Genomic DNA, 22,436 nt, shown 5'->3' on the forward strand with positions numbered 1-22,436 from the left:
ATCAGTGGGAAGGGGGGAAATGCATATGCCAGATCTACGTCCCAGCTCTGAAACAGGCCGTCTACCCCATATGGATTGTCCCTTGGATTGAGGGAATAAAAGTTCCGGCATTCTGTATTTGTTTTTGTGGCAAAGAGGTCGATCTGTGGTTGCCCCCACTGATGCGCTAGGAGATGGAAGGCCTGTTGATTCAGAAGCCATTCTCCTGGGAGGAAACCTGCAATGGTATTTATGGACCCCTTCAGGTGGATCGCTGAGGGGGATAGCACTGTGGATTCTGCCCAGCGTAGTATCCTTGCCACCAGCTGTTGAATGTGCGGGTGTCGTGTTCCCCCCTGGTGACGAACAAACAATAAGGCTGTCATGTTATGTCAGGATTTTGACATGCCTTCCTTTGAGGTGGGGTTCTACCACACAAAGGGCCTCCCATATTGCCCTTAGCTCCCTATAGTTGGATGAGCATGCAGCTATTTGAGAGTTCCAAGTTCTCTGAAAGGTTAGGTCCGCTACTTGTGCTCACCACCCCTCTTGCTTGTATCCGTCATGATGTATATAGAGGGTTTTCGTGACCAAGGGGTACCTTTGCTAAAGTTACTCTGAGAAGTCTACAGCACAGGGACTGTTTGACTTGAGCGGTTAGCCTCACCTTTTTATCTATGGAGGTTGGGCGTTTGTCCCAACCTCCAAGGATAAACCGTTGCAGCTGCTGAGTTTGGGCTTAGGCCCATGGTATTATTTGTATACAAACTGTTAATAGGCCCAGAAGTTTCATTGCATCCCTAATGGATACTGTTGTTGCTTGACATAGGGACAAAACCGACTGGATAAGGTCCTTACTCTTGCACGGGGGAGCTGTGATTCCTGGGTGCGGGAATCTAGGAGTACTCCTAGATATATCTTCTGCGTCCTTGAGATCAGGTCTGACTTTTGTCTGTTTACTATCCACCCCAAGTCGTCTAATGTAGACAAGACTATGGACAAGTCTGTACGTATGGTTTCTGCTGATCTTGACACTAGCAGGAAATCGTCCAGATAAGAGAAAATAAGGATAAATCTCCAGAATGCCCTTTATCAAATTTTCCTGTTCTTGCGGGGACCCGGGGGGGGGGGGGGGGGTTAGGAAGAATCACTTGGGGGGGTAGAGAGTTAAACTCGATTTGATATCCGGTTTCGAGTAATTGTAGTACCCAGGGGCTGGATGTTACCTGCCACAACTAGCCCAGATATTGTGACAGTCTACCCCTACTATTGGGTCAGAAACTTGCTGAATTTCCTTATCCCGAACTCCTTTGGGGTACGACCACCTCCCTGTTTTCCCTTTTCTTCTGGTCTCTGGAGGTGGCTGCTGCATCCTTCTTGGGTAGGATGGTCTTATATGTTTTCCTATCTGGTAGGATTTTATTCTTGTTCCCCGAGGATTTTATCCAGGACAGGACTGAACATGTACTCTCCCTGGAAAGGAATTGCGCAGAGCTTGTTCTTCGAAGTCACGCCTTGCAGTATTGCTCAGGACTGCGGTTTTTGCACCATATCTAACTGATTCCACTGATGCGTCCGCTAGGAATCCTGTAGCCATCTTTAGAAGGGGGAGGCAGCTGGCTAACTCCACTCTGGGAGCCCGTTCCTTTATCGAGGTCTCCATCCTGTTCAGCCACAGGACCATAGACCTGACTACTGACGCCGCGATATTAGCTTCAATGGTGAAGGAAGTCGCTTCCCACGCTTTCTTCATCAGTCCGTCAACCTTCTTGTCCATGGGTCGAAAAGTTGTGACGCATCCTTAAAGGGTAGCGGGGTGTTTTTAGCCATTTTGGCTATCTGCATATCCACCTTTGGGGTTTCTCTATAGATGCGGACCATTTTCTGGTGCAAATGCCTGACGGTTTTTGATCTCTATTGAGACTGAAAATCTCTTTTCTGGCTCCTGCCATTCATCCAAGATGACTTACTGCAGGGTCTGATTTATTGGGAAGATAGTTTTCCTCCTGGACCGGAGTAACCCGAATATCTCGTCCTGGGCGGACGGTCCTCTTCGACCTGCATGGTCTCCCTCACCGCTTTAATGAGGTGTTCCATATTGACTGAAGAGAAATAATATTTCTTCTCATCCTCGGCCTGTGGCAGTGGGTCTCAGAGATGGAACTTAGTGACACTGCTGGCCTTGACCCTTGGAGGGTCTTGACAGACCAGGCTCCACTAGAATTTTCCCCGTACATTCTCGCATAGATTTTTTATAGTTATCTTCCAATTTCTTATTGCCAATAATGCATTTTCTAGCCCCGTTTTGCTTTTCAGACCTTATCAGTCTGAAAAAAATATCCCACGCAAAGGATAGGGGAGGGGGTGAAAAAAAATGGGAAATATATGCATTAGAATCAACCACAGTGACATTTTGCATATTCCTTTTGGAATATAGCCACTCACAGTTTGCAGGGGGTCTGCCTCTCCTTCCCGAGCTGAGCTGTCAATCTGTTGACATGCTGGAGCACTCTCAGTGTTTGCAGGATAACCTCCAGCAGGAGTAGAGCCTGATATAGAAGCAGAAATTTGAATTTGGCGCCATTTCCGGGATTTCCCGGTAGCCACGCCTGCCACGCCGTCCCGGGTGACGTCATCGCTCTATGTGCCTTCCGGGATTGGGAGGAACGCCGCTTCCAGCAATAACTACTGGAGATACAGGCAGCAGCCGCGGCGTGTCTCTGAAGCAGACCTGCACATGGGGACCTGCACTACAAGGTGACTGACGGCTCCATGGCGGCGCAGGCCGGGAATGCAGGGACTCTGAGCGGTGTGCAGACCTTTTCCCTCTGGGGGATGTTTAGCTCAGCATGCCCTTGGTGAGTAACCCCCGGAGCTTGCTCTACCTGGCCTTGCTCCACCTGGCCACCATAGGTACAGGAAGACACTGAGGAGATGGTGGAAGGGGAGGAGCTTTAAGGGCTCTTCCTGTCCCTACTGAGGTCCGAGGGCAACCTCCATATGTAAATGGGACCATCGGGATGACGACCGGGAAAAAGGTAATAAAAGCTTAACTAAAAAATAAACATTTTGCCATATTTAGAATTAAAAAAAAAAAAAATCTAAAAAATCCCTCCAAAAACATATTTGCTATTGCTGTGTCCATAAAAGTCTAATCAAGTCACATTATATACCTTGCATGGTAAATGTTGTCAGAAAAATACACGCCAGAATTGCGCTTTTTTTGGTCACCCCGACTCCAAGAAAAAATATAATAAAAAGCAATAAAAAATGGTGGCAGAAAATAAATGTTATTTTTTTTCCAAAGATATTTTAAAAGTACTACAACAACAAACAAAAAAATAATTTCATTTTGTATTGTAGCAATCATACTAACACACACAGTTAAACGTTATCACAACACTTTTGCTGCAGTGTGTACGCCATAGAAACAAGACCCCCACCTCACTTACTAGGTGACCCATGGAGTCTGGGGATGTAAGTTTTATACTTTCCCCAGTATCAGAGCTAGAAGCCGCTGGCCAATTCATTGAGCTGTACTGCCAAGTAGTATGCCTATTATAAGATTGGAACCGGTGAATTACTTAGCAGAGCTGCTCAATGCATTAAGCCACAGCTTCCCACCGGGGGGAGCGACGGGAAAGGCAAGTAATAAAACTTACATTCCTGGACTCTGCGAGTCACCTACTTTCAGCCAATGAGCTTTGTTTATAGGTTTAAGATTAGATGACAGATTCCCTTTGAAAGTGGCATTTTGTGTTTCATCTGGAGAAACCAATTGTTCTCTTAGTTCTGTTGAGCTATCAAGTGTTCCTTTTTTTTCTTTAAACAACTGAAACCTTGTACATTTGGCTAAAAATCCAGAAATGTTGGGTGCTGAATACTTTTGATTGTAACTATGTATTTGGCATCACCAGTTTTTAATAAACCACAGAAAGAGTAGGATTTGTACTATGCAATGAATGCTGTTAAAATTAAAAAAAACAAGTGTGCAAAGGTATATTTTTTAAATTGTTTTTCATTACAATATATGGTACATTAAACTGTATCATCAAAAATTATAAATCGTTCTGCAAAAAACAAACTCTCTTATAGCTCTTTTGATGGGAAAAAAAATTATGGTTCTTGAAAGAAGAAGAACAAGAAACGAGAATAAAAAAAGAAAAAGGCTGGTCATTACAGGGTTAAGTGTTGAATTTTTCTTGTATTATTTATCCATAAAAAAAATTAAATAAAAAAGAAAATGGCTTCTTCCCGGATGAGCTATCTGATTGTTTAAGATGATGTGATTTGTGTCTAAAATGTTCACCACATTCAGACCCCAACTATGACTTTGTCCTTGAGTGAGTTTTTTGATGGCTAACAAGATTTGATTTGCGATTAAAACATTTCTCACATTCTGAACATGCAAATGGCTTTCCCCCTGTGTGAATTCTCTCATGTTTAACAAGAGCTGATTTACCTGTAAAACATTTCCCACATTCAGAACATGAAAATGGCCTCTCACCTGTGTGAGTTTTTTGATGTGCTATAAGATCTGATTTCCGAATAAAGCATTTCTCACATTCTAAACATGATAAATTCTCTCTTGTGTGAATTCTCTCGTGTGCAAGAAGATTTGATTGCCGACAAAAACATTTCCTACATTGTGAGCATGAAAATGGCTTCTCCCCTGTGTGAATTCTCTGATGTATAACCAGATGTGGTTTCTGGTTAAAACATTTCCCACATTCTGAACATGAAAATGGTTTCTCTCCTGTGTGATTTCTTTGATGTGTAGAAAGATGAGATTTATAGTTAAAACCTTTCCCACATTCTGAACATGAATACAGTTTTTCCCCTGTGTGAATTCTCTGGTGTGCAATAAGATGTGATTTACTGTAAAAACATTTCCTACATTCTGAACATGAATATGGCCTTTCCCCTGTGTGAATTCTCTGATGTAAGACAAGGTATGATTTCCGCTTAAAACATTTTCCACATTCTAAACATGAATATAGTTTCTCCCCTATGTGAACACTTTGATGTTCAACAACTCTTCTGGAAACTGTATTTTGCTTTACAGTCTGTGATGAAACAGAAAATAGGACCTGTAGAAAAGGATCAGATGATAGATCTTTGCTGTGGAGGCCTGAGGGCATATGTGGGATGGTGGCAGGCTCTTCATATGTATCTTGTTTGATATCATAATCTTCAACTTTACATTCTGTTATCAGATGTCCCTCTGAGCTCCCGATGCAGTCATCTGCCAAGAATAAAACTCATTTTTACTATTTTCATTAATGAAAAGGAGTAGATATTAAATTAATTTAGCATTCAGTAAGAAGACAACACTGTGAGAACACAGTATGGAGACACAGATTAGTTTGGGATTGGCAAAGGTGTCCGACAGGGCTGCATCCTCTCACCCTTCTTGTTTAACCTATATGTAGAAGTGATCATATGGAAAATAAAACCTAGACAAATTAGAAATCAGGGTGAAAATAGGTGGCAGAAACATCAACAATCTCAGTTATGTGGACGACAACTAATTATAACCAAAGTCAGGGGCAGAGTAAGCAAGTTCAAGCGCCCTGCCATACAGAGGAAAGTTGATGTCAGCAAGATCCCTGCACGATGCGCAGTTAGGGAATAGGTTTTATTTGCTCAGGAAGGAAAGTGGGGTTCCAAACGAACTGTGGGCAAAGATAAAGGGGAAAAAAATCACTGAAATTATTCAAGTACACATGCCATACAAGAAGCCAGTTTGCAATGGGAGCTGACTAATTGCAACCATCCTCCAGATTGCTGATAAAAGGAAAGAGGCTAAGGGAAGGCTGGATGAGCTGAGGCGGCTCAATGCCAAATTCCAAAGAGAAGCCAGGAAAGACAAAAACAACTTCCTGAACACCAGATGCAGGAGCCTTGAATTAGCCTATAAGAAGGGTCATTCTAGGGAATTATTTTCCACTACGAAACAGGAGAAAAAGCCTTTCTCCACCCACCAAGCAGTCATCAAGGACCAGGATGGGAATGAAATCAGCGAGCAGCAAAACATCAAGAAGAGATGGAAACAATATGCAGACTACCCAAAGGAACATGGGAGCCAAGAGGATCTGGAACCAGACCTGCTGGAAAGTGAAGTGGAGTGGGCGATGAGACAGCTGTCAAACAAAAAAGCACCTGGCATCGATGGAATCCCTACAGCGCTGCTCAAACCAGAGCTGAATTGACAACTCTATGCGGGATAATCTGGAGGGCTGGAAAAAAATCAGTTTTCATCCCTCAGCCAAAAAAGGGCAATGTCAAGGACTGTGCAAACTACAGAACCAATTGTGATTTCCCACATCAGCAGAGTGGTAATATCCTTGACCAGCTTCCTAATGTTTAGGCTGGATTCTACAAGGGACCCAAGACTTTGAAAATGGGAGGAATTAGACTAAGCAGCACAACATGTAAAAAAGACTTGGGTATACTAATATATCATAGACTGAACATGTCAACAATGTGATGCAGCAGCAAAAAAGGGAAACACAATTCTGGGATGTATTAAAGGGGTTGTCCCGAGGCAGCAAGTGGGTCTATACACTTCTGCATGGCCATAATAATGCACTTTGTAATGTACATTGTGCATTAATTATGAGCCATACAGAAGTTATAAAACGTTTTATACTTACCTGCTCCGTTGCTGGCGTCCTCGTCTCCATGGTGCCGACTAATTTTCGCCCTCCGATGGCCAAATTAGCCGCGCTTGCGCAGTCCGGGTCTTCTTCTTTTCTGAATGGGGCTCCGTGTAGCTCCGCCCAGCTCCGCCCCGTCACGTGCCGATTCCAGCCAATCAGGAGGCTGGAATCGGCAATGGACCGCACAGAAGCCCTGCGGTCCATGAAGACAGAGGATCCCGGCGGCCATCTTCAGCAGGTGAGTATGAAGACGCCGGACCGCCGGGATTCAGGTAAGCGCTGTGCGGGTGGTTTTTTTAACCCCTGCATCGGGGTTGTCTCGCGCCGAACGGGGGGGGGGGGGGTTTAAAAAAAAAAAAAACCGTTTCGGCGCGGGACAACCCCTTTAAGAGGAGCAGAGAGTCTAGATCACGTGAGGTCATTATTCCCCTCTACTCTTCCTTAGTCAGACCTCATCTGGAATACTGTGTCCAGTTCTGGGCACCCTACTTAAAAAGACATAGACAAACTAGAGCAAATTCAGAGAAGATTTACCAAGATGGTGAGCGGTCTGCAAATCATGTCCTATGAGGAAGGGTTAAAGGATCTGGGAATGTTTAGCTTGCAGAACAGAAGGCTGAGAGGAGACTTAATAGCGGTCTACAAATATCTAAAGAGCTGTCATAGTGCAGAGGGATAATCCCTATTCTCATTTGCACAAGTAGAGGCTAGAAGCAATGGGATGAAACAGAAAGTTTTTTCTAATATCTAATTTGTGTCTCCTCCCTTTCAGACAGTGAGGGTGCTCAATGAGTGGAACGGGTTACAATGGGAGGTGGCGAGTTCTTTAATGGAAGTGTTCAAACAAAGGCTGGACAAATATCTGTCTGGGATGATTTAGTGATCCTGTATTGAGCAGGGGGTTGGACTCGATGACCCTGGAGGTCCCTTCCAACTCTACCATTCTATAATTCAAATCTGAGGTGGATCATGGAAAAGGCAAGAGAGTATCAGAAGAAGCTCTACCTGTGTGTCCTTGATTATACCAAGGCTTTTGACTACATTGAGCATGATAAGCTTTGGGAAGCACTGAGGGAGGTAGGAGTACCAATGCACCTGATCACATTGATCAGGTACCTCTACAGCAATCAGAAAGCCACAGTGAGAGTCAAGTAAGGGGATATAAAATGGTTCAAGATCTAAAAGGCCACAAGACAACGATGCATCCTCTCTCCTTCTCTTTTCAACCTCCATGCAGAAGTGATTATGAGGCGGTTGGACTTAAATGAGCAAGGTATTGAGTTGAAAATAAGTGAAAGGGCCATCACTAATCTAAGATACACAGATGATACGTGCTTGGTAGCAGAGACAGCGAAGTATTAGAACGACTTCATCTGAACATCAAAAAAATAAAAGATCTTGACCACTGCCAACAACGAAGTTCACATAAAGGTCGACAACGAGGAAATCGAAGTGGTAAATAGTTTTGTATTCCTTTGATCCCTCATGAATCATAGTGACAGCTTGACAGGTGAGATAAGGCATCAATTAGCACTGGGGTGTACGGCCATGGTGAGCATGGACCAAATATGGACGTGCAAGGATGTCTCAGTCACCATCAAAACAACAGTTAATCACAGCAATCGTCTTCCCAGTTGCAACATATGTGAGATGTGGACATTGAGGATAGCAAACAGAAGAAAAATTGACACTTTAGAGATGTGGTGTTGGAGAAAACGTCTATGAATCCTCTGGCCCATATCAACCCACAGGTGTCCCTGGAAGGCAAAGTCATGACACAGAGACTGACTTAATTTAGACACGTTATGAGGGCATCTTTGCTGGAAAAGGAGATGCTACTTGGAATGGTCAGCGATGAAAGGAATATGAGAAGACAAAAGACACGTTTTGCTGGTCATCTTCAAGGAGGACATGTGAGTGGACACCAGGTAATTGAATGCAGCTGTGGAGAATGGAGAAGCATGGAGAGGACCAAAGTAAATCGTGGCAATATTGAGCATGCCGCATTTTTTTCTTGTCGCACTGTAGCAGCCTACAAAACATTGCTAATGTGAAGAAACCCATTGGAAAGCATGGGCTTCACATACATGCGATTTGTAGCACTGTCGCATCGTGAGAAATTCACGTGATTTACTCGCCCGTGTGAAAGCGGCCTTACAAAATAAGTTTAATAGTGACAGAGGTCAAGATATCACAGCATTGCACATACTATTTTGTTGCTATCTATTCAATTTTTTCTTAAAACCGGATTGTTTAAGGAAAATCCACAAGTGGAAAATGTCACAACTTCTGTGCTTTGCCTGAACTTAATCATACCAATACAGCAAGATCCTGACACAGTTCATCAGATTTGGGATATGAGGGAAAGCAGAACGCAGCATGGGGATTGTTTCTCCTTACGCATCGCCTGTAGCCATATTAAAGCATTCATAAGAGATACAAGTAGAGGAAATAAAATAAATTATTGCTATATATTCCAGGATTAATAGAAAACTACAGTGGTTACTATATGCCTGATGCAGAGTGCAGGGACACTGTGAAGGAGCCAACCTGTAATCACTATCCCTGTTCAGCTAAGCCACTGCAGCTGGATTTTCCTTAGCAACAGTCTTCAGCTACATAGCTGAACAAGGATAGAGAAAGTGTTTGGGGAGAAGCTCCCCGAACCAGTTAATTCAATATATTGAAAGAATGCTTAAAATTGCCTGTAGTTTACATAAAAATAAAAGTCTGTTACAAATTAAGTACAATTTTGTTTGAATAGAGAAACAAACAGCTGAAAAAACTGAAAACCCAGAGTTTAAAAATATGCCAACAAATCTTTGGACTGTTTTCTGCATTTAGAGGCTACTCACCTGGCCAGTAATCTGTAAGAACCTCCTCTTTACATGGCTGATCCTCCCTCACATGTGTCTCTGTAGCATCAATATGGATCGGATCTTCATCCCAATTCACCAGCTGCGAAATAAATATTGTAAAAGTCATCACACAGTTGGAGAAGTCGTGTGGAAGGTTTTATATGGCCAGAAAAGGTCATTAATTAGTATGAGGAGCCGGAATGACATGACAGCAGTAGTGATCTGGGCCAAATAGCTGCAGGTCTCCTGTATAACTCCAACCTGTTGCTTCTTTATTCCAATCAGAAGTCTCCAGAACCAGAAAATAGTGATAAGATGCGGAGATCTAATGTCTGCGGTCGGCTGTAATCCTGCCATCTCCAGCTTTCCCATTACAAGTATCAATCATATAATAAGCCTGAACACAAGACCTTCCCAGCCGTCCTACAGACCAGAGGGGAGATTTCATGAGACCTTCTCTCCATCTACCTGATCATCCTGTGGAAGAAGAGGCTGGGGACATCTCTCCACTGCTGTTCTCTTACTGGATCTACCTGCAGAAAACACAGACAGCCACTGAATTCATTCTCTACATACAAATAATAAAGACCGTGTGGATTTAGTCCTGTCTATTACCTGGTGATAGGGGGGGCTGGTGGTCCTCCATCATGATGTCCTTGTACAGATCCTTGTGTCCTTCTAAATACTCCCACTCCTCCATGGAGAAATAGACAGTGACGTCCTGACACCTTATAGGAACCTGACAACACAATAATACTGTCATCACCCAGACACGGTATACCACCATAGCGTTACTGTATAATATCCCAGCATTCCCAGGAGTATCACCTCTCCAGTCAGCAGCTCAATCATCTTGTTGGTGAGTTCTAGGATCTTCTGCTCATTGATCTCCTTCAGTATCAGGGGGTGAGGTGGAGGCCCTGTGATTGGGCTCAGGGGTCTTCCCCATCTATCAGACACCGGGGCCTGGCAGCCATCACTAGAAGTCTTCTTCACTACCATGTAATTCTGTTTATGGGGAGATACATCCATAAATATCACTGCAGACATTCCCCGAGTCCTTCATGTCTCCAGTTATGGTCAACAATTAGTAAGATTCTCCTCACATCTGTTTTCATCATCTCCATTGTTCTACTGAATCACAGGAGCAGAAGAACAAAATGATCAGAGTTTTGGTTCTGTTTGAGGACAGACAATGATGACCCCCAACGACCTCCAATTGCCTTATAGTAGATCTGTTGGGTTTCCATCATTCTACCACAACCACCGGCTCTATTTTTTTTCCAGCATTTATGATGAATCTGCAGTAAATCCTCTGCCATAGATGTGACCAGAGACTGACATAGATAAGAATGATGGAACGTGACGTCATCCCCAGAATCTCTCACCTCTCCTGTAAGCCGGAAGAGTATCTCTAGGGTGAGGGTGAATATACTCTCCGCCATCTTGTCCCTCTTCCTATCCATCCTTATCGGGTCAATCAGGAATATTATCTGATATAGAAGATATCAGCCGAGGATCCTGAATGGAGAGAAGATGAGAAAATGTAAAAAAAATCAAACAAACTGCCATGTAAAAAATATAATTTTTGGAGAAAGGAAGCACAAGAGTTAATAAACAAGGGTAATCTTGGAGATATTCAAAAATTAAGAGAACTAAAAATGCAAATGTACTGAATATGTTGTGAGTAGAACATTCGAGGTTTATTACATCAGTACCAACAAAGAGCATGAGACTCATCCACATGAAGCAGAAAAACAATCTCCAGCACACTGACCAGTGCGGATTTAAGATCTTCCTTGCAAATTTTAGTCCTTTTTATTAAGGTTTTCCCATGCGGTTCTGTCTGATTCTGAGACAGATAGAATTTGCACAGAAAAGAACCCATTCATTTGAATGGGTTAAAGGGGTTATCCATGAAGCAGCTGGGGGAGGGGGGGGGGGGGATGCGACGGGTTGGAGCTGAAAAGCGGCTCCAACCGACCCTTGTGTAGCATCCGACCCCCATAACTGCAAGCAAAGCTTTCACTGAAATCAATGGCAGCTGTGCTTGCAACTGCAGACTGGAGTCCCATTCATTTTAATGAGAGCTGCGCCTGCCGCTTCAGAGGGAGTGAAACAGCGCGTCCACCCGACCCCGATGCATCTGGTGACTGCTTCCTGGATAAACCACTCCATTTACAGCATCATCCGACTGATGGGACTGACACACAGAGCATCTGCATTTAGGACATCCCCCGATTGATGGGACCACCGCGCAGTGCAGCTCCATTTATAGCATTACCCAACTGATGGGACACCATACAGCACTGCTACATGTACAGCATCATCCAACTGATGGGACACCATACAGCACTGCTACATGTACAGCATCATCCAAATGATGGGACTGCTGCACAGTGCAGCTCTGTTTACAGCATCACACGACTTAAAGGACTGACGCCCAGCGCCGTTCCTTTTATGGCATTACATGACTGATAGGACCATCGCCCAGTGCCACTCCATTTAAGGCATCATCCAATTGACGGGTCTGACACCCAGCGCCTCTCTGTTTACGGCATCACCCGACTGACGGGTCTGACACCCAGCGCCTCTCCATTTACAGCATCACCTGACTGACAGGACTGCTGCCCAGCACTGCTCCATTTATGGCATCACCCCAATGAAAGGACCGCCGCCTGGTGCTGCTCCATTTATAGCATCATCCAACTGATGGGACCGCATCACAGTGCTGCTCCATTTACAGCATCACACGACTTAAAGGACTGACGCCCAGCGCCGTTCCTTTTATGGCATTACATGACTGATAGGACCATCGCCCAGTGCCACTCCATTTAAGGCATCATCCAATTGACGGGTCTGACACCCAGCGCCTCTCTGTTTACGGCATCACCCGACTGACGGGTCTGACACCCAGCGCCTCTCTGTTTACGGCATCACCCGACTGACGGTACTGACGCCCAGTGCCGTTCCTTTTATGGCATTACACCACTGATGGGACCGCCACTCCATTTAAGGCATCATCCCTATGATGGGTCTGACACCCAGCACCACTCCGTTTACGGCATCACCCGACTGACGGTACTGACGCCCAGCGCCGCTCCGTTCATGGCATCACTGGACTGACGGGACTGATACCCAGCGCCTCTCTGTTTACGGCATCACCCGACTGACGAGACCAATGCCCAGCGCCTCTCCTTTGATGGCATCACCCAACTGACGGGACTGCCACACAGTGCTGCTTTGTGTGGTGGCCCAAAATGGTCCTACAAAAGCGCCTTGCCTTTAAATGGCGGTGCTCAGTTCATGTATAACCAGCAGGGGTTAACCACCACTTTATTTGCCCTACAACAGAGCTATTACTAATCTGCCAGGTGGACAGTGTATTTTGATTGGTTGCCAGCAGATTGAACTCTGATTGGCTGCAAGCCAGTGGAGTGACAGTTGGGAGGCAGTTGATGGTGCAGGTCTGAGGAGTGAGGAGAGAGGTAGGAGAGGAGAGGAGTCGTGTCATAGGAATAGTGAGAAGATCGTCAGGCAGTGAGATATCAGTCAGAACAGTAAAGTGTGCAGAGACTTGGTCAGTAAGTGAACCGTATAATCAGAGCGACCGTGTGGAGTGAGTGAGAGAGTTAGATAGAGAGAGTTAGATAGAGAGAGAGAGAGAGAGAGTTAGAGAGAGAGAGAGTTAGAGAGAGAGAGAGTTAGAGAGAGAGAGTTAGAGAGAGAGAGAGTTAGAGAGAGAGAGAGTTAGAGAGAGAGAGAGAGAGTTAGAGAGAGAGAGAGTGAGAGAGAGTTAGAGAGAGAGAGAGAGAGTTAGAGAGAGAGAGAGAGAGAGAGAGAGAGAGAGAGAGAGAGAGAGACACCAGGGCCATGGAATACCCTCATAACCCGGACGGAGGGGTATACTGCTCACAGCTCACACCACTGAAGAGCCATGAAACCGGCCCAAAGAGAACTACCAGCACTGCCAGATGTCACCCTGAGCGTCATCTCTGTAACCTGAAGAACCCCATGTATATTATTACTGTTAGTGATACTGCTAATATGTAAAATATGATCTATGATACATGATCCCTACTTGTATGTGTGCACTGATACATGATCCCTACTTGTATGTGTGCACTGATACATGATCCCTACTTGTATGTATGTATGTGATCCCTACTTGTATGTATGTATGTATGTATATGATCCCTACTTGTATGTGTGCGGTGATATATGATCCCTACTTGTATGTGTGCGGTGATACATGATCCCTACTTGTACGTGTGCACTGATACATGATCCCTACTTGTATGTGTGCACTGATACATGATCCCTACTTGTATGTGTGCACTGATACATGATCCCTACTTGTATGTATGTATATGATCCCTACTTGTATGTATGTATGTATGTATGTATATGATCCCTACTTGTATGTGTGCGGTGATATATGATCCCTACTTGTATGTGTGCGGTGATATATGATCTCTACTTGCATGTATATGATCCCTAGTTGTATGTGTGCGCTTATATATGATCCCTACTTGTATGTGTGCACTGATACATGATCCCTACTTGTATGTGTGCGCTGATATGATCTCTACTTGTATGTGTGCGCTGATATATGATCTCTACTTGTATGTATATGATCCCTAGTTGTATGTGTGCGCTGATACATGATCCCTACTTGTATGTATGTATGTATATGATCCCTACTTGTATGTGTGCGCTGATATATGATCTCTACTTGCATGTATATGATCCCTAGTTGTATGTGTGCGCTGATACATGATCCCTACTTGTATGTATATGATCCCTACTTGTATGTGTGCGGTGATATATGATCCCTACTTGTATGTGTGCGGTGATACATGATCCCTACTTGTATGTGTGCGCTGATACATGATCCCTACTTGTATGTGTGCGCTGATACATGATCCCTACTTGTATGTATGTATGTATATATATGATCCCTACTTGTATGTGTGCGGTGATATATGATCCCTACTTGTATGAGTGCGCTGATATATGATCTCTACTTGCATGTATATGATCCCTAGTTGTATGTGTGCGCTGATACATGATCCCTACTTGTATGTATATGATTCCTACTTGTATGTGTGCGCTGATATATGATCTCTACTTGCATGTATATGATCCCTAGTTGTATGTGTGCACTGATACATGATCCCTACTTGTATGTATATGATTCCTACTTGTATGTGTGCGCTGATATATGATCTCTACTTGCATGTATATGATCCCTAGTTGTATGTGTGCGCTGATACATAATCCCTACTTGTATGTATATGATTCCTACTTGTATGTGTGCGCTGATATATGATTGTTACTGACATCAACAAAGAAATGGAAAAGAAAGTTGTTACATTTTACACCCTGGTTGTTGTGATTTGTTAATCGCAGCACATTTCACATTCTTGCGCTCGTGTGCGCTGGTGTCACGATTTACAAATAATATAAATAAAATTGCCTTAACGCCATGAAGCGGCCGCTGTGGCTCTGTCAGAGATGATAGGGAGTCACTTCAGAGCCCCTCAGCAGCCGCCTCTACATCCACCATCATCCAACTGACAGGACCGCCGCACAGAGCGGCTCCATTTATGGCATCCCTGACTCCTCCCCCTTTCCAGCTTTGGGGAGGAGTCAATCAAGTGACACTGTAAATGGAGCAGCAGGCCTGTCAGTCAGGGAGTGATATTAATTGCTACTAATTAATGAGGTTGGCAGTGGAGGCCGGCGGGGTCACTACAGCTTACTGGGGCCGCAGTGGGGATAGGCTTCTGTCTTGGTAAAGGGCCTGAGGTACAGCCAGAAGCTGTCAAGGGGCCACAATCCCTGAGTAGCCGGTCTGTAGCTGTTCCATTCCCAGTCATGTTACAGGCCTGTTATAAAGCCGGACACTGCCTGCCAATAGGGGGCGCTGCAGAGGCCTTGTACCATCTCCTGTGTACATCCCAGACTCCCTAGAGGAGCGTTAAATGGCCACTAATCTCCTGCACCGTCCCGGGGTCTCCACAAGGGGAAGCTGTGACCCCCACATACCTCCACCTGCAGCCGGACAGGAGCCGCGGGGTTGTTCTGTGCTTACAGGACCTGTGATGATGTCACCGTCATTTGATCAATATGTGGGAGGAGACAAGGGGTCACATGACCAGGTCTCTCCGCTCAGTGGATGCAGGACTCTGCTGTGTGAGGATGTATTCAGAGAGTGGATGGAGCGGAGGAGCGAGCGAGTGGGAGACGGAGGACCGGAGCCGAGCGTGTGTGAGATGGAGGAGCGGAGCCGAGCGTGTGTGAGACAGGGGAGCGGAGCCGAGCGTGTGCGAGACGGAGGAGCGGAGCCGAGCGTGTGCGAGACGGAGGAGCGGAGCCGAGCGTGTGCGAGACGGAGGAGCGGAGCCGAGCGTGTGCGAGACGGAGGAGCGGAGCCGAGCGTGTGTGAGACGGGGGAGCGGAGCCGAGCGCGTGTGTGAGAGGGAGGAGCGGAGCCGAGCGTGTGCGAGACGGAGGAGCGGAAAGTGTGTGAGATGGAGTAGCGGCACCGAGTGCGTGAGAGACGGAGGAGCGGAGCCGAGTGTGTGTGTAATGAAAGACTCTTTTCTTTTCTCAGAAACCATATAGCCTTGGGAATTGATTTGTATACTGACGAATATCTACCTTACCTCTCTGTAAATATATTAAGGAGAAACTCTCTCACCTCTCTGTGTATATACTGAGGAGAATCTACCTCACCTCTGTGTGTATATACTGAGGAGAATCTTCCTCACCTCTGTGTGTATATACTGAGGAGAATCTTCCTCACCTCTGTGTGTATATACTGAGGAGAATCTTCCTCACCTCTGTGTGTATATACTGAGGAGAATCTTCCTCACCTCTCTGTGTATATACTGAGGAGAATCTACCTCACCTCTGTGTGTATATACTGAGGAGAATCTTCCTCACCTCTGTGTGTATATACTGAGGAGAATCTTCCTCACCTCTGTGTGTATATACTGAGGAGAATCTTCCTCACCTCTGTGTGTATATACTGAGGACAGTCTACCTCACCTCTATGTGTGTATATATACTGAGGAGAATCTCCCTCACCTCTATGTGTATATACTGAGGAGAATCTACCTCACCTCTGTGTGTATATACTGAGGAGAATCTACCTCACCTCTGTGTGTATATACTGAGGAGAATCTACCTCACCTCTGTGTGTATATACTGAGGAGAATCTACCTCACCTCTGTGTGTATATACTGAGGAGAATGTACCTCGCCTCTGTGTGTATATACTGAGGAGAATCTACCTCACCTCTGTGTGTATATACTGAGGAGAATCTACCTCACCTCTGTGTGTATATACTGAGGAGAATGTACCTCACCTCTGTGTGTATATACTGAGGAGAATCTACCTCACCTCTATGTGTATATACTGAGGAGAATCTACCTCACCTCTATGTGTATATACTGAGGAGAATCTACCTCACCTCTGTGTGTATATACTGAGGAGAATCTACCTCACCTCTGTGTGTATATACTGAGGAGAAACTACCTCACCTCTATGTGTATATACTGAGGAGAATCTACCTCACCTCTATGTATATATACTGAGGAGAATCTACCTCACCTCTATGTGTATATACTGAGGAGAATCTACCTCACCTCTATGTGTATATACTGAGGAGAATCTACCTCACCTCTATGTGTATATACTGAGGAGAATGTACCTCACCTCTATGTGTATATACTGAGGAGAATGTACCTCAACTCTATGTGTATATACTGAGGAGAATGTACCTCAACTCTATGTGTATATACTGAGGAGAATCTACCTCCCCTCTATGTGTATATACTGAGGAGAATCTACCTCCCCTCTATGTGTATAGACTGAGGAGAATCTACCTCCCCTCTCTGTGTGTATATACTGAGGAGAATCTACCTCACCTCTCTGTGTATATACTGAAGAGAATCTACCTCACCTCTCTGTGTATATACTGAGGAGAATCTACCTCACCTCTGTGTGTATACACTGAGGAGAATCTACCTCCCCTCTATGTGTATATACTGAGGAGAATCTACCTCCCCTCTATGTGTATATACTGAGGAGAATCTACCTCCCCTCTATGTGTATATACTGAGGAGAATCTACTTCCCCTCTATGTGTATATACTGAGGAGAATCTACTTCACTTCTGTGTGTATATACTGAGGAGAATGTACCTCACCTCTGTGTGTATACACTGAGGAGAATCTACCTCACCTCTCTGTGTATACACTGAGGAGAATCTACCTCCCCTTTATGTGTATATACTGAGGAGAATATACCTCCCCTCTATGTGTATATACTGAGGTGAATCTACTTCACCTCTATGTGTATATACTGAGGAGAATCTACCTCACTTCTATGTGTATATACTGAGGAGAATCTACTTCACCTCTATGTGTATATACTGAGGAGAATCTACCTCACTTCTATGTGTATATACTGAGGAGAATCTACCTCCCCTCTATGTGTATATACTGAGGAGAATCTACTTCACCTCTATGTGTATATACTGAGGAGAATCTACCTCCCCTCTATGTGTATATACTGAGGAGAATCTACTTCACCTCTATGTGTATATACTGAGGAGAATGTTCCTCACTTCTATGTGTATATACTGAGGAGAATCTACCTCCCCTCTATGTGTATATACTGAGGAGAATCTACCTCACTTCTATGTGTATATACTGAGGAGAATCTACTTCACCTCTATGTGTATATACTGAGGAGAATCTACTTCACCTCTATGTGTATATACTGAGGAGAATCTACTTCACCTCTATGTGTATATACTGAGAAGAATGTACCTCAACTCTATGTGTATATACTGAGGAGAATGTACCTCAACTCTATGTGTATATACTGAGGAGAATGTACCTCAACTCTATGTGTATATACTGAGGAGAATGTACTTCAACTCTATGTGTATATACTGAGGAGAATCTACCTCACCTCTATGTGCATATACTGAGGAGAATGTACCTCAACTCTGTGTATATACTGAGGAGAATCTATCTCACCTCTGTGTGTATATACTGAGGAGAATCTACCTCACCTCTATGTGTATAGACTGAGGAGAATCTACCTCCCCTCTCTGTGTGTATAGACTGAGGAGAATCTACCTCACCTCTCTGTGTATATACTGAAGAGAATCTACCTCACCTCTCTGTGTATATACTGAGGAGAATCTACCTCACCTCTGTGTGTATACACTGAGGAGAATCTACCTCACTTCTATGTGCATATACTGAGGAGAATGTACCTCAACTCTATGTGTATATACTGAGGAGAATCTACCTCACCTCTGTGTGTATATACTGAGGAGAATGTACCTCAACTCTATGTGTATATACTGAGGAGAATCTACCTCCCCTCTATGTGTATATACTGTGAAGAATCTACCTCCCCTCTATGTTTATATACTGAGGAGAATCTACCTCCCCTCTATGTGTATATACTGAGGAGAATCTACTTCACCTCTATGTGTATATACTGTGAAGAATCTACCTCCCCTCTATGTGTATATACTGAGGAGAATCTACCTCCCCTCTATGTGTATATACTGAGGAGAATCTACTTCACCTCTATGTGTATATACTGAGGAGAATCTACTTCACCTCTATGTGTATACACTGAGGAGAATGTACCTCACCTCTGTGTGTATACACTGAGGAGAATGTACCTCACCTCTGTGTGTATACACTGAGGAGAATCTACCTCACCTCTCTGTGTATACACTGAGGAGAATCTACCTCCCCTTTATGTGTATATACTGAGGAGAATATACCTCCCCTCTATGTGTATATACTGAGGTGAATCTACTTCACCTCTATGTGTATATACTGAGGAGAATCTACCTCACTTCTATGTGTATATACTGAGGAGAATCTACTTCACCTCTATGTGTATATACTGAGGAGAATCTACCTCACTTCTATGTGTATATACTGAGGAGAATCTACCTTCCCTCTATGTGTATATACTGAGGAGAATCTACTTCACCTCTATGTGTATATACTGAGGAGAATCTACCTCCCCTCTATGTGTATATACTGAGGAGAATCTACTTCACCTCTATGTGTATATACTGAGGAGAATGTACCTCACTTCTATGTGTATATACTGAGGAGAATCTACCTCACCTCTATGTGTATATACTGAGGAGAATCTACCTCACTTCTATGTGTATATACTGAGGAGAATCTACTTCACCTCTATGTGTATATACTGAGGAGAATCTACTTCACCTCTATGTGTATATACTGAGGAGAATCTACTTCACCTCTATGTGTATATACTGAGAAGAATGTACCTCAACTCTATGTGTATATACTGAGGAGAATCTACCTCACCTCTATGTGCATATACTGAGGAGAATGTACCTCAACTCTGTGTATATACTGAGGAGAATCTATCTCACCTCTGTGTGTATATACTGAGGAGAATCTACCTCACCTCTATGTGTATAGACTGAGGAGAATCTACCTCCCCTCTCTGTGTGTATAGACTGAGGAGAATCTACCTCACCTCTCTGTGTATATACTGAAGAGAATCTACCTCACCTCTCTGTGTATATACTGAAGAGAATCTACCTCACCTCTCTGTGTATATACTGAGGAGAATCTACCTCACCTCTGTGTGTATACACTGAGGAGAATCTACCTCACTTCTATGTGCATATACTGAGGAGAATGTACCTCAACTCTATGTGTATATACTGAGGAGAATCTACCTCACCTCTGTGTTAATATACTGAGGAGAATGTACCTCAACTCTATGTGTATATACTGAGGAGAATCTACCTCCCCTCTATGTGTATATACTGTGAAGAATCTACCTCCCCTCTATGTGTATATACTGAGGAGAATCTACCTCCCCTCTATGTGTATATACTGAGGAGAATCTACTTCACCTCTATGTGTATATACTGAGGAGAATCTACTTCACCTCTATGTGTATACACTGAGGAGAATGTACCTCACCTCTGTGTGTATACACTGAGGAGAATGTACCTCACCTCTGTGTGTATACACTGAGGAGAATCTACCTCACCTCTCTGTGTATACACTGAGGAGAATCTACCTCCCCTTTATGTGTATATACTGAGGAGAATATACCTCCCCTCTATGTGTATATACTGAGGTGAATCTACTTCACCTCTATGTGTATATACTGAGGAGAATCTACCTCACTTCTATGTGTATATACTGAGGAGAATCTACTTCACCTCTATGTGTATATACTGAGGAGAATCTACCTCACTTCTATGTGTATATACTGAGGAGAATCTACCTTCCCTCTATGTGTATATACTGAGGAGAATCTACTTCACCTCTATGTGTATATACTGAGGAGAATCTACCTCCCCTCTATGTGTATATACTGAGGAGAATCTACTTCACCTCTATGTGTATATACTGAGGAGAATGTACCTCACTTCTATGTGTATATACTGAGGAGAATCTACCTCACCTCTATGTGTATATACTGAGGAGAATCTACCTCACCTCTATGTGTATATACTGAGGAGAATCTACCTCACTTCTATGTGTATATACTGAGGAGAATCTACTTCACCTCTATGTGTATATACTGAGGAGAATCTACTTCACCTCTATGTGTATATACTGAGGAGAATCTACTTCACCTCTATGTGTATATACTGAGAAGAATGTACCTCAACTCTATGTGTATATACTGAGGAGAATGTACCTCAACTCTATGTGTATATACTGAGGAGAATGTACCTCAACTCTATGTGTATATACTGAGGAGAATGTACTTCAACTCTATGTATATATACTGAGGAGAATCTACCTCACCTCTATGTGCATATACTGAGGAGAATGTACCTCAACTCTGTGTATATACTGAGGAGAATCTATCTCACCTCTGTGTGTATATACTGAGGAGAATCTACCTCACCTCTGAGGTAGTTTATAGTAGACATCCACGGGGGCTCCTTGATATAGCCAAGGAGACCTGGGAGCACGAATCCACCCCCTACAGGAGTGTTATTGAACACATCTCCCTCATGCAAGATCGAATTGCAGCGGTCATGCCCATTGTTAGAGAACATTTACAGCAGGTTCAAGAAGCCCAAAGCCGGGTATATAACAGGTCCGCCAAGGTGAGAAGCTTTAACCCTGGGGATTGGGTACTAGTGTTGGTGCCCACCCTAGAAAGTAAATTCCTAGCGAAATGGCAAGGGCCCTATGAAATAATCGAGAAAGTCGGAGAGGTAAACTATAAGGTGTACCAGCCGGGTAGGCGGAAACCAGAACAGTTGTACCATGTAAATCTAATTAAGCCACGGAAGGAGAGAGAAACCCTTACTGCAGTGAGCGCCCCCCATGGCGGGGTCCCAGAGGTGTGTGTATCAGGGTCCCTGTCTAAATCCCAACAGCAAGAGTCTAGCGATATTCCAGGGCATACTGGCGTCATAAAATATGACATTGTAACTGAGCCAGGGGTAAAGGTTCATTTGAAATCATACAGGGTTCCAGAAGCCCGCAGACGAGCCATATCTGAGGAGGTCAAGAAAATGCTAGACCTCGGGATAATTGAAGAGTCGAAAAGCAAATGGTCCAGCCCTATCGTGCTGATACCAAAACCTGATGGCCCTTTGCACTTCTGTAATGACTTCCGGAAGCTAAAAGACATGTCAAAATTTGACGCATACCCAATGCCGAGACTGGGTCATGCCAGATACTTTTCCACTCTCGACCTTACTAAAGGTTACTGGTAGTTTCCTCTTACAGAAAGGGCGAAAGAAAAGACGGTGTTTGCCACACCCGACGGGCTGTTTCAGTACATCTGCCTACCCTTTGGTTTGCATGGAGCTCCAGCAACCTTCCAAAGATTGATGGATGTCATACTCAAACCCCATCATCAGTATGTGT

The 22,436-nt window shown here is 44.1% G+C and overlaps 2 protein-coding genes across 2 annotated transcripts in view; both read right to left on the minus strand.

Moving 5' to 3' along the window:
- The window catches only part of LOC136624518 (zinc finger protein 665-like), a 135,823-nt gene that overhangs the window by 70,038 nt on the left and 43,349 nt on the right, over window positions 1-22,436 (minus strand). The gene's annotated exons all lie outside the window — the stretch shown is intronic.
- Window positions 3,992-15,573, minus strand: LOC136624400 (zinc finger protein 3-like). The gene is made up of 7 exons (XM_066598376.1): window positions 15,551-15,573; window positions 10,888-11,020; window positions 10,328-10,507; window positions 10,115-10,238; window positions 9,968-10,032; window positions 9,497-9,599; window positions 3,992-5,224 (listed from the first exon to the last, which is right to left on the minus strand). Exons 2-7 carry the CDS (start codon window positions 10,963-10,965, stop codon window positions 4,305-4,307), a joined length of 1,470 nt encoding a protein of 489 aa, XP_066454473.1. The 5' UTR covers window positions 10,966-11,020; window positions 15,551-15,573; the 3' UTR covers window positions 3,992-4,304.

This window comes from Eleutherodactylus coqui, chromosome 4, assembly GCF_035609145.1.
Source record: "Eleutherodactylus coqui strain aEleCoq1 chromosome 4, aEleCoq1.hap1, whole genome shotgun sequence".
Classification (NCBI taxonomy): domain Eukaryota; kingdom Metazoa; phylum Chordata; class Amphibia; order Anura; family Eleutherodactylidae; genus Eleutherodactylus; species Eleutherodactylus coqui.

Coding starts and splice junctions, on each gene's coding strand:
- LOC136624400 (XM_066598376.1), bottom strand. CDS start 10,965: ATGGATAGGAAGAGGGACAAGATGGCGGAGAGTATATTCACCCTCACC. Junction 10,239..10,327: donor TTGAGCTGCTGACTGGAGAG/GTGATACTCCTG, acceptor TTGTGTTGTCAG/GTTCCTATAAGGTGTCAGGA. Junction 9,600..9,967: donor TTCTTCCACAGGATGATCAG/GTAGATGGAGAG, acceptor TTTATTTCGCAG/CTGGTGAATTGGGATGAAGA.